General features: G+C 35.2%; 2 protein-coding genes across 2 annotated transcripts; both read right to left on the reverse strand.

Moving 5' to 3' along the window:
• Positions 1-965: 965 nt before the first annotated feature.
• LOC115710035 (probable UDP-N-acetylglucosamine--peptide N-acetylglucosaminyltransferase SPINDLY) lies at positions 966-5713 on the reverse strand. Its single transcript, XM_030638338.2, has 11 exons — positions 5437-5713; positions 4762-4981; positions 4407-4499; positions 4234-4335; positions 3931-4098; positions 3763-3851; positions 3335-3456; positions 3011-3192; positions 2611-2895; positions 2334-2481; positions 966-2191 (listed from the first exon to the last, which is right to left on the reverse strand). Exons 1-11 carry the CDS (start codon positions 5604-5606, stop codon positions 1839-1841), a joined length of 1932 nt encoding a protein of 643 aa, XP_030494198.2. The 5' UTR covers positions 5607-5713; the 3' UTR covers positions 966-1838.
• A 2156-nt stretch (positions 5714-7869) lies between these two features.
• On the reverse strand, positions 7870-11103 carry LOC115710252 (MA3 DOMAIN-CONTAINING TRANSLATION REGULATORY FACTOR 1). The gene is made up of 3 exons (XM_061111246.1): positions 10877-11103; positions 10159-10253; positions 7870-9945 (listed from the first exon to the last, which is right to left on the reverse strand). Exons 1-3 carry the CDS (start codon positions 11088-11090, stop codon positions 8125-8127), a joined length of 2130 nt encoding a protein of 709 aa, XP_060967229.1. The 5' UTR covers positions 11091-11103; the 3' UTR covers positions 7870-8124.
• Between the last annotated feature and the right edge of the window lie 368 nt (positions 11104-11471).

Genomic DNA, 11471 nt, shown 5'->3' on the forward strand with positions numbered 1-11471 from the left:
ATATCGAATCTTATACAATTTAATCTATTTAATAATATAAGAAATCGCTAACTAATTACAATGCGGTAAATCTATTTTAAAGTGACAAACTTTAATACTAGTGAATATTACATACTTTTATCATTTTGTTTTGTATTCTCTTTAATAAACATTAAAAAAAATGAAGAAAAAAATCAGTTAATTATTTTATTATATTAAATATATTCTTGTCTTTTTTCAATAAAAAATAAATAACGTGTTTCTTTCTATTTAAAAAAAAAGTGCATAGTACTAGTAATTAAAAATAATATATATATTTTCAAAAAAAAAAATAATATATATGTTTTCTTCAAAGAAAAAAGAAAGCATCTTCAATAAACCCACAAATTGCCAATTTCCACTATATTCTAAGTAACAGAAGAAAAAAAATGAAAGAGAAAACTGCAGTGAAAGTGTCAAAGTTTCTTTCTTTTCTTTTTTTTTTTTTTAAATTAAATGCCTCTTTAAATTATATTTTTTTGAGTTACATCAATCTCATGAACCCCTACTCTCTATATCTCTATATAACCACTTGATAAAAAAATAAGAAAATAAGAGATTGCGCTTCTCTATCATAAAAAACCGCATATGATAAGAGAAAATAAGAAATTATCTTTCTTTGAATCAAATTTAAAGTGGTGTTTGACTAAGAGGAATGAAAATATAAAAATAGAAATGGAATTAGAAATTAGAATAGGAATGAAATAAAATTTAAAATGCATAAAAAAATTGATAAAAAAATTATTAAATTTTTTCAAATCTTGCATTGAAATGGTCTTTCTTTCTATTTCAAAATAGAATAGTCATTCCATGGAATGGTATTCTAATAATTTTAAATGCAACTAAACAAAGGAATGGAATGAAAATTGTTTCTTTTCTATTCTATTCCATTGGTTTACCTCCAACCAAACGCCACCCAAGTGATAAGAGAAAGAGAAACTATCTTCTTTGGATCAAATCTTCACTGCATAATAATAAAAATAAAAGATCCACAAGATTTCAAGGTAGGATAGATCGAGAAGTCACGCTCTTACATTTAGCTATACTTAAATATCCCCTTTATAAAAGGTGAAGCTACAAAAACTAGTTAAAGAGAAGAACAATATTCACATAAGAGATATGATCTCATCTTAAAGCAGTTGTGCAAACACTATTTGACTTGGGAATCCTATTTTGGTGTAGTGCATCGTGGGTGAATGTCATTTGGCACCAAAAGATGCACTACTCCAAAATAGGGAATCCTTGTTATGATTTGAAGATTTACCACTTGATGAGGCAGCAGTTTAATTTACTTTCACCCACGATGATTTGCGGAAGCTCTGCATTGGCATTCTGTCAACTTCAATTAAATCTGGTCCAAGTATGTTTATGAGAACCCAAAGCATGGAAGAGAAAAATGGATTTCTGTAGAGGCAGGCCAGGCCGTGGTTGTCAGACATTGTCCAAAATGTCTGCTACATGGGGTACAATGCAGCATTGCACAGGCTAGTGGTGCTCAGCGAATATGAGTTGTAATTTGAAGATTTGTATGTAGTGAAACTTCTGTGATGGCTTATGAGGGAGAAAAGGGATTGGGTTACCTGTTTGGAAACTTCTTGATGGCTGAACAGTTGCACCTGTCGCTGCAAGGCTTGCCTCCACCAGAGTGAGATTTGTCGGTTTGGCAGCAAAATACGCGCTAAAAAATATCTGTGGCCTTTAAATTCGGTTGCCATGTGCCGAGTGAAAACAAAATGGACCTTTTCATGTGCACATTAATATTGATGACTTCCATGAAAAGGGGAATGCAATTTGGAGATTGCCAATATTGCTTTAAGACTTCAAGAAAACCCATGCAATCTGGACATTGTTGTTGCCTTTATCACGTTGGACTTGGCTGCATCCAACAATGGGTCTGCCTCGAGGGCTTTATCAAAACAAAACTTGGCTTCCTCCCATTGACCCTCCGCAACAAATACAAGTCCGAGATTGTTATAGGCAGGAGCATAGCCAGGTCGGAGTTCAAGAGACTTTGTAAACATTGCTTTGGCTCGTTCATATTGTTTCTGCTGGCGATAGAGATTTCCAAGATTGGAAAATACGGCATGCGCATTATCAGTTGTGGCCAATGACAAGGCTCGCTTGTATACTTCTTCTGCTTGTGATGGATCATCTGACAGTTGCAGTGAGATACCTAGTCATGCAATTAGTATCCAAGTTAATGAGCAAAAGTTTAGAATATGGTAGGAGAATGGATTGTTGATAATTGAGAGAAATATATAAAATAAATCACATGGAGCGTAGAGATATAAAATCAGCCATGAGATTGTACAAACCTAAATTTGTCCATGCATAGCTGCAATCCTTAAAACGGGCAACTGCTGCTTTGAGATACTTTTGTGAGTTATTGAATTGTCGAGTACAGAGGCTATGAAGGCCAAGTTGGTGCCAGTGCACAGGATCATCTGGATCCTCAGCTATTGCCTACAGGAGAAATAAAAGTACTTAGAAAACCAGGCAGGGGAATAATTTTTACATATGCATAGGTTTGTTACTTATTACAAGCTGATTACTTGCATTCAAAGCTTCAATTAAATATAGGAAAATTATTACCTGCTTTAAACTGTAAACGGCACGCTCTTCTACCTCTGTCAGCACATTCTGTTCAGTTTCAAATGCAGCAGAAATCTCGTGTTGGGCTTTGTGAACCATTGCGAGCCCTGCCCATGCTATGGGAAACTCAATTAAAGCAGAATCTCCATCCCTTATTACTGAAGCCATTTCATTTCCAGCCCAAGAAAGCTGTTCACTAGGATCTTGAGATCTTTCTGCATCCTTGATCCGGTGGATTGCAACAGCATATCGTGTAGACATACAATTAGGCTCCAATTTTGCTGCCTATGCATCATTAATCCAGATCATGAGGTCGATAAGTTTCCATTGAGAACAAAGAAACCAATAAACAAACTCAAGAAAGAAGCTATTAAGGACTGAAGAAATGAACCGTGAGTACCTTCTCTATGCACTTGCTGGAACTTCTATGATCACCAATCATATAATATGCATTAGCTAGATTAGCCCATAAATGTGCTGCCTTTGGATCTGTTTGTAAGGATGCTAACAAACATTCTTTTGCAACATTGACAGCAGTAACCTGATCTGCAGAAGCGCACTCTCCAGCATCTGCTCCTGCGCCTGCAAATTTAGAGGGGTAGAAATACTATGAAGCATGCTTCTTCAACCACTTTAATTTTTAATCAACCTTGATTGCACAAATTTATAGAGGCAAAGAAGCTAACAGAGTTTGCACTGATTGAGGTAACACATCATAGCATACCTGCAACAACTGAACCATGTTTGCACAAAAGAAGGGCAGCATAATTGATTAAGGATGCAGGATGGTTTTGATCTTTGAGAAGCAACTCTTGAAAACATTTTTCTGACAGTTCCAAATTTCCACTGAGGCGCAGAATCATAACAGAAATATTAAAGGTGAAATGTTTAAAATGAACAATAAAATCTCAAAATTCATCCATACATTAATATATTTTACATTTATATGCTTACATTTGCCTAATTTCAGAGAGCCCAAACAGGTGTTACAAATACAATCAAATTATGTTTTAACCAATATGATCAAACTGTTCATATTAGTACAGATATTTCTTTCTTCTCATGCTCCTTACCAATTACAGTAGTTATAGAAGTGATAGCAAAATCTTAACACATCAAGACACAAGAAATGATAATAAAGTATAGTCTTACCTCTGAAGGTAAGCAATGCCAAGGTTCCCAAGGCAATCATAGTTGTCAGGAGTAATAGTCAACAAAGATGACAAAACTGAAATAGCACTCTACAAAATACAAAAGCTTTATATTAAACAAATAGGAAAGAAAGCAACACTGTGAAGAAAAATGATAGAAAAGTTGTACCTGCAGACGACCAGTTCTAAGAAGAATCAAGCCAAGGGTATTCCATACAGCTGCCTGTCTTATATCGGATTGTATTGATTCCTTTAGCTTTGAAAGAATTTCCTCAAGCTCATCAGGATCTAGCTCTTTATCCCGGCTGTTATCCCCCGAACTTTCTAATAAAAGGCACTGAAACAATTACAGAACATATCAATTTTGTATTATCAACAAGAATGTTTCATTCACCTTTCGATTTTTCACATTTAAGGTATCAAAAATTTAAACGAAGATAATATGCCAAATATAGATAAAATATTAAAGCACCTGCGCATGGTGGATCTGTACTAATGAAAGTAAGTCAGGCCTGTCAATCTCTATCTCAGGGCGAAGTAAGATCTCTGCTGCCTTTTCATATGCCAAAACTGCCTAAAAGGTTCCATAACTTAATGAAGATAGCACATGGCAAGAAAGTGAAGTGAACAAGTCTCGAAATATACCTTTGCTGGTTGGCCCAACCTTTGGTACATTAGACCAAGAATAAAATGAGCATGAGCATTTTTCGGTGTCTTCCGTGCAACATGAACTAAAGCCTATAATAAGCATGTACCAAGGAGGTCAGATGTAAAACAGGCATATGCAGAGAAGCCCCCAAGTATCATAATAAAAACAGGAGTTGGATATAAGAATTTGACACTACTACAGGAAAGCTATATCAAGCAGTGGGGACAGGGCATCTACTTTTCAATGTTATTACTGTGGTTGGATTGTGAGTTACAATTTACAAACTAAGGAAAATACAAACACAGAATATTGAACAAAATCCAATAATCCAGAATGAAACATCAAACTCACAGTTTTAAGGCTGCTAACTCTCTCCTCACGGGATGAGGGAGCCCCTTGAACTGGCAAATCACCATCAGCATCAGCTCCGCAATCATGTGGGGATTCTACCTTATTGCTTCTCGAACGGGATCTCCCAAGTTTGTTTGACCGTTTTCCTTCACCTTCCACTGCATCGTTGTCTCTACAAGTAATTGTACTCTTATCTTGACTAGCTTCATCAATTAACAACCTACATTCAATATGCAACCAAAACTAATTAATTCTCATTTCCTCAATGTACTACAATACAATAAACAATACAGTGCAAATCTTCTATCGCTCTATAGCAGACATTCATTATCCTATGAGTGAGAAAAAAATTCTCTTAATCGTTAAAGCTTTTAACAATTCAAGTTTTTTAATTTACACCACTCTCAAAATAATTTTCCAAACACACAAGAAATTATTGTTCCTCCTACTAAATTAAAATTTTCCTTTAGCTAACTAGAATCAGGCTCCTAATACCTGAAAATCAACAAGTTTCACATGACAAACCAACAAACGAATTCAAAGAAAAATTACTCGTAATCATTTTTAATTTCGCAGAAACTCGGCTATCAAACAGAGCTTGAAAATAATTTCGAAAATTAAATTACAAAACTAAAATAAATAAGGTTATTTTCATAGAAGAAAGAAAGAACGAACCTGGCGATGTCCGGAGTTGAAACTTGGAGAGTATCGCCGCCATCAGTTTCAGAGGGATCGATGTTAAGGTCGGCTAAAATAGCAAGTTTGGGAGGCTGAAGAGGCTTGGAGGTGTTGTTAATGGAGGCCTCCATAGGCCCCGAGTCACCAAGTTCCTGTGAAACGGACATTTTTGTGCTTTGAGTTTGTTTAAAAAGTAGCAAGGAAGGGAAGAAGAAGAAGAAGAAGAAGAAGAAAAACACTTGTTTGTTTCTGAGAGTGTTTTAACTTTATTTAGTTCTGGGTCAACGTGTATCAGTTAGTTAGATGGGCTTCAATTTCAGTCGGGTTAGTTGGAAAAGAGGGGACCACTCATCAGCCCATTTTAATGGTTTGGGCCATTCGGCCCAATATTGATAAACTATGGTATGTTTGGCATTGGAGAAACATAATAAGGAAATAAAATTGGGATTATTTCATAAATATACAAAGATAATTTTTTTTTACATTTTAACAGATATTATTTTTTATATATATTTTTAGGGAATTTTTTTCTCTTACAAAAATACAATCGTTGTTTTCATGTTGCTGCTATAAAAAAGTAACGTGAAAGTAATATTTTTCTCTAAAAAGAACAAGTGAAAACTTGTAAAAAAAAATAGAATCCATAAAAATATAAATAAAAAAAGCTCGTAAAAATGTAAAATAAATCCATAAAATTGTAAAAAAAAAAAAAAACAAACTTTTTTAGATGTATTGTGTAAATTTCCCAACAAAAGCATACCCAAAAAAAATAGTTTTTTCATAAATATGGAAAAAATAATGGAGTTTACTTTTATATATGGTAGAAATAAATAATGTTAAAAAATAGGAAAACTTACAAAAAATACTAGAATTTAAGGTAACTTTTACAAAAATAATATCACACGGAAATCTTTTCAAAAATACTGTGTATTTATAAAACACCAGTAGAACACAAAACAGAACAACTAAAAACAACAGTGGAACAACTAAAAAACAACAATAGAACAACAGTGAAAACTTAACACAGTACATAGTATAAAACTTACACTGTATTTTTGAAAAAAAATTCTGCCCCACAGTATAAAAGTAAAAAAATTAAAAATTTCAGTATGTGGTGTAATTATCCCTAAAAAATATGAGAATAAAAAATAATCAAAGCTTTTTTTTAACGTGGTGAACAAAGTCACACATGAATAACAAATCACAATCAGCGGTGGAATCTTCTCGGACCAGGATAGCTCACCGTCTAATCGAAGAGCATGTTTTGCCAAACCATGAGCTATAGAATTCTAATCGAGAGCCACATGGGACAAAACTGCTTCTAAAAAATTAGACAATAAAACTATAACGTTTTCAACCTCACATTGAAAAAAATACCTTCCCATTATAAATGGTTGCCACCAGAGCTAGCAAAACTAAAAAAAATATCACAACACCAAACCAAAAAATACAGTTATATTATAATGACAATCTTCAAAATAAAATTAATATACAAACTTAGAATTTAATACACAACTCATAACACTGGCTCAACATTACTAAAAACTAAAAAACCAACAAAATTTATGGCTATAACTAGCTAAAGGTATTACCCTTTGACTAGTAACAACAAACTAGCACCCTAATTTAAAACTGCTGAAAATCAATATCAAACAGATTATTTTAAAATTGAACTTATTGGTAAATTCTCTGTGATTGTAGGCCCTCCACAAAATAACAAAAAATAAAACTCTATTACCACATGACATAATGAAAAAAAGTAATGTAAAATAACGATAGTAAATCAATCTATATTAAATATAAGGGCTTAAAGACTTGAAATACTTATCTTTTAAAAGTGAAAAAATCGTTTAAGTAGAAATCATGAACACAAAAAGAATCAATTCTCTTACCCATTGGCATTGACCATATCACGAAACTACCCTAAACAAGTAAGGACAAGTCATAATAAATGGCACAAAAACCATAAAAATTACAAAAACCGTAAAAGATATATTGGTAGTAGTCTTAAAATTGTTGCTCATAACATTGCAAAACACATTGCGAAATGGACCTTGAGCTTAGATATCACTAGTAATATTGAGATTTTCAGTATTCCAGTAACCTTGATTTCTAACGACTAATCGATCTAACTTTTTTTAATGTCAGTGACGTTATTTTTAAATAATTTTTTAAAAAAAAGCAAATAATTTGGAGAAAAGTAGCAAGTTGACACTTTTAAAAGAATCAGATTCCCCCGAATAAAGTCAGACAAAAAAGCTCTTAAACCAATAATAAAACAAGTAATGTATTCGTGCATAACGGAGACTTTCCAAATATAGCAAGAAAAAAAAACATCTATCTATTCATTGCATGGAACATTATCAGCACTAAAAAGAGCATAATGAGGATGATGCAACAATTTGGAGTCTACAAAGCAAATCAACGAAGTAAAAAAAACCAACTTTATACATTGGTTGAGGTGATTTAACGAATCTCCATAAGATGACCGATCCACTTGAAGATTTTTTAAAAAAGAAAAAAACCAAGAGCCCATTACATCCCCATACCTATATCCACCTCTAAAAAAGAGTGTGCAACAACAGCATTTGAAAGGGAAAAAAAAAAGAAGAGAAAACACAGTACAATATAGGTTATGGGCAACAACGCAGATGAGAGAAACAATCGAAAATATGTGTGTTCTCCTCAAGAAGCTGCAGCCTGAGTCAGTGAAACGTCTAAGGGGGTCAAGGACTCGAACGACGGCAAGAGCCAACCATTCTTCTGAGCTTGTTCCACATAGAAAGTGAACTTCTCCCTGGCGTTAGGAATGTCAAGAGCTAGATCGTCGAGACTGTCCTTGATTCGGGTGTAGCCCTTGGTCATTTGGTTGATTGTAATTAGGCCTTCGCCGAAGCATTCCTGGAGGAGATTTAGCATACTGTCATTCTTCTTCTCCATGGCCATGATCAGCGTCTTCTTCACTACCTCATGGTTGAAGAAGGGCATCCCTAGATCACGAATACACTGGCAAGCTTCGTTCACTACACCCCCGCTTTCGTATTCCTCCAAGAGTTTCATAATCTTATCCTTGGCATCCTCCACAGCCCACCCAGTGCCACCTCCCCAGCACCTGAGAAGCCTTTCCCCAGCATGACGGGCACCAACCAAGGTTCGAGCCACTCTCACAGTCTCCGTCCCACTGCAGTCAGATGGTAACTTGCTTGAAATTTCTTCAAGATTTAGGGGAGCTAAGACGTCATCGATCACTGCTCTGGCGAGAAACAGAGCAAGCTCGTTTGAAGCATCCAGAATGTCCAAGGCCGTATCTTCAGCAGATTCCAAGAGCATGGCAAAACCATTGACAATATCTTCAGTTGAAAAGATCTCAATGTGAAGAGCAGAAAGCAGAACAGATGCCATTTCCTTTTCACGGTTCTTCCGGTCCAATGCAAGTGTGATAAGCTTCTTCAAGAATATTGGATTGTACTCTGGTGCACCAAGATCTTCAAGGCTTCGAATGAGTTCAGGAATGTCATCTGAGAGAAAATATTCACGAATTATGGTCACAGCCTCTTCCTTATACCGCCTAACATTTTCATTATCCTTTTGTACCTCTCCATCTTCACCCATGGACGTAACAAATGTAGCATCAAGCCATCCTTCAGTTATTGCCTTGGGAAGTAGTGACTGGTACAAGGTTTTTGCCGATGGAATATCAAGTGCTAGATCATCAAGGCTCTCTGCCAACCGAGAAAATCCTTTTGCCATTTGACTGGAACTAATCAGACCTTCATCAGCTGTTTCCTTTAAAAGCTTGAATATTAATGGTTCTGCGGTTTGATTCTCCATAGCTAGAACCAACGCCCGCTTCACAACCTCATGATGGAAGAAGGACACTCCCAACTCCCTTATGCACCTACAGGCCTCGAAAGCATCCTTACTTTCCACATATTCCTTTAACAAATCAGCAATCTTTTTCTTCACCTCCTCAACAGTAATGTGAGTGCTACCACCCCACTTCCTCTCTACGAGTTCTGCATGGTGTGGAGCTGAAAGATAGCTCTTCTCAGCAGTCTGAATAACCTGAAATCCCTTGGAAGATTCTACAAGTGCTTTCTTTGCTCTTGTGAGGAAAGCTGGAGGTAGAATATCATCAACCACCGCACGAGCAAGAAACAAAGCAAGAATGTCAACTGCATCCAGTATGTCCACTACAAGATCGTCAACAGATTCAAGAAGCATGAAGAAACCATCCCTAATCTGGGATGGGCTAATGACATCCGCATACAAGGCTGAAAGCAGAACTGAAGCCATTTCCTTCTCCTTGTCATGCCTGTCCATGGCCATGGACACAAGCCGCTTGATAAAGTAAGGGAGATACTCACTTGAGCCGAGTTCTCTGAGGTCAGATGCAGCCAAATCAACATCACCAGTGCTGAAGTATTCCTCTATAATGGAGACCACAGCTTTCTTATAATCATCCAATGGGTCTGAAACAGTTGACCCAACAAGCTGATATGGTTCCTGTTGAGGAAAGATTAACAGGCAAAACAATACATTAATCATGTGGATTAACTTCAAAAAGCATAAACGTACATAAACCTAAAAAAATTGCTCAAAAAAATGTTTATCTACATTAATCTGCTGGTCAAAATATTGGATATACACACAATCCACCTGTATAATAACACACATATGACTGGCAGAATATATAAATTAGACTGGAGCGGAAAATACCTCCCCACTGTCATAGTTAGGATCATTCCTATCAAGATGGGATTCACCATCGGTGTCGAGCAGTTTCCCCCAAGTTCCTTTACCACCACCACCATCTTTAAGCATAAACAAGAAGTTCAAGAGGAAAAGAAAATAGTCAATCTATCTATACATAAAATTTTATATGAATAACCACTTAATCATTCAACATTATCCATAACAAGTTAGGGTAAGAAATACAATAAGAGAGCTTTATGATGAAACAATTGTAATAATGACATTTAAGCACTGTTCAGAATGAATGACATTCACCATTGAGTCAAAAACAAGCAATTGTCTGCATACACACTACATCCCAGCAATTAAAAAAAACATCATAGTTCACATTGAGCAACTAATTTAAAATAAATATAATGATCATCCCAGCAACTATTTTACAATAGCTGATTAGGATATAACGAAGCCCACATAAACGACACATCTAAGACACTTGAAAATGAACAGCTCAATTATAGAAAAGATATCATAATTATACTGGGAGAACAGACGGGAATGCTAAACCAACTGAAATTTTACTAACGAGTTCATGACCGAAGCGTGAAATCTAGTATAAATTAATCTCATCCAGTGACCTATCAAAAGTATCAAGAAACATTGTATCTTCAACAATAAATCTCAGTACATATCCCCGCCCCATTCCAATAATCAAAATGCATAGTCCAGCATAAACCTAACTCACCTTTCTTAACACGTACAGACTTCCCAGAGTGAGATCGTCGCACATGTCTCCCAGGGACACCTGCAGGTGCCTTGCCACCAGGGGGGACTTTTAAGAATTCGGAAAGCAGAGATGGAGGGGATTTTGGAGAAGAGGACAAATTTTCAACATTTTGACTGGCTATTTTTAACTTTTCCCTCTGATGCTCCGTAAGAAATCCCTCACCTGACGCCATAAAAATCTATATCCTACAGTATCAAAATTAAACAGTAATTCAATGTTCAAACACCTCCAATCCAATGTGTTTCTCAATGGTAAAAAAATTGAACCAATCAAGATAAAGCATCAAAGGATATTCAAACATCAGAATAAACTTGTTATAACTTGTATTTCTATCTAATGACAATCCCATCACGTAAAAGTAAAAAAAAAAAATGAAATAAACAAAATCAATCAATTATCAACTCAACCAGCATAAGTTTTAGTATCATACAAACAATATATATTATATCAACAGCATCAAATGTGTAAAAACAAAAAAAAAAAATCAAAAGTTTAAACTGAATAAAATGAAGCTCTTATAATACAGTTGAATCATTTTATACATACAAAGAAA

Source organism: Cannabis sativa, chromosome 3 (assembly GCF_029168945.1).
Source record: "Cannabis sativa cultivar Pink pepper isolate KNU-18-1 chromosome 3, ASM2916894v1, whole genome shotgun sequence".
NCBI lineage: Eukaryota > Viridiplantae > Streptophyta > Magnoliopsida > Rosales > Cannabaceae > Cannabis > Cannabis sativa.

Coding starts and splice junctions, on each gene's coding strand:
- LOC115710035 (XM_030638338.2), bottom strand. CDS start 5,606: ATGTCCGTTTCACAGGAACTTGGTGACTCGGGGCCTATGGAGGCCTCC. Junction 4,982..5,436: donor TCAACTCCGGACATCGCCAG/GTTCGTTCTTTC, acceptor TATTGAATGTAG/GTTGTTAATTGATGAAGCTA. Junction 2,192..2,333: donor CTATGCATGGACAAATTTAG/GTTTGTACAATC, acceptor TTGCATGACTAG/GTATCTCACTGCAACTGTCA.
- LOC115710252 (XM_061111246.1), bottom strand. CDS start 11,090: ATGGCGTCAGGTGAGGGATTTCTTACGGAGCATCAGAGGGAAAAGTTA. Junction 10,254..10,876: donor GTCTGTACGTGTTAAGAAAG/GTGAGTTAGGTT, acceptor TTATGCTTAAAG/ATGGTGGTGGTGGTAAAGGA. Junction 9,946..10,158: donor CTAACTATGACAGTGGGGAG/GTATTTTCCGCT, acceptor TTTCCTCAACAG/GAACCATATCAGCTTGTTGG.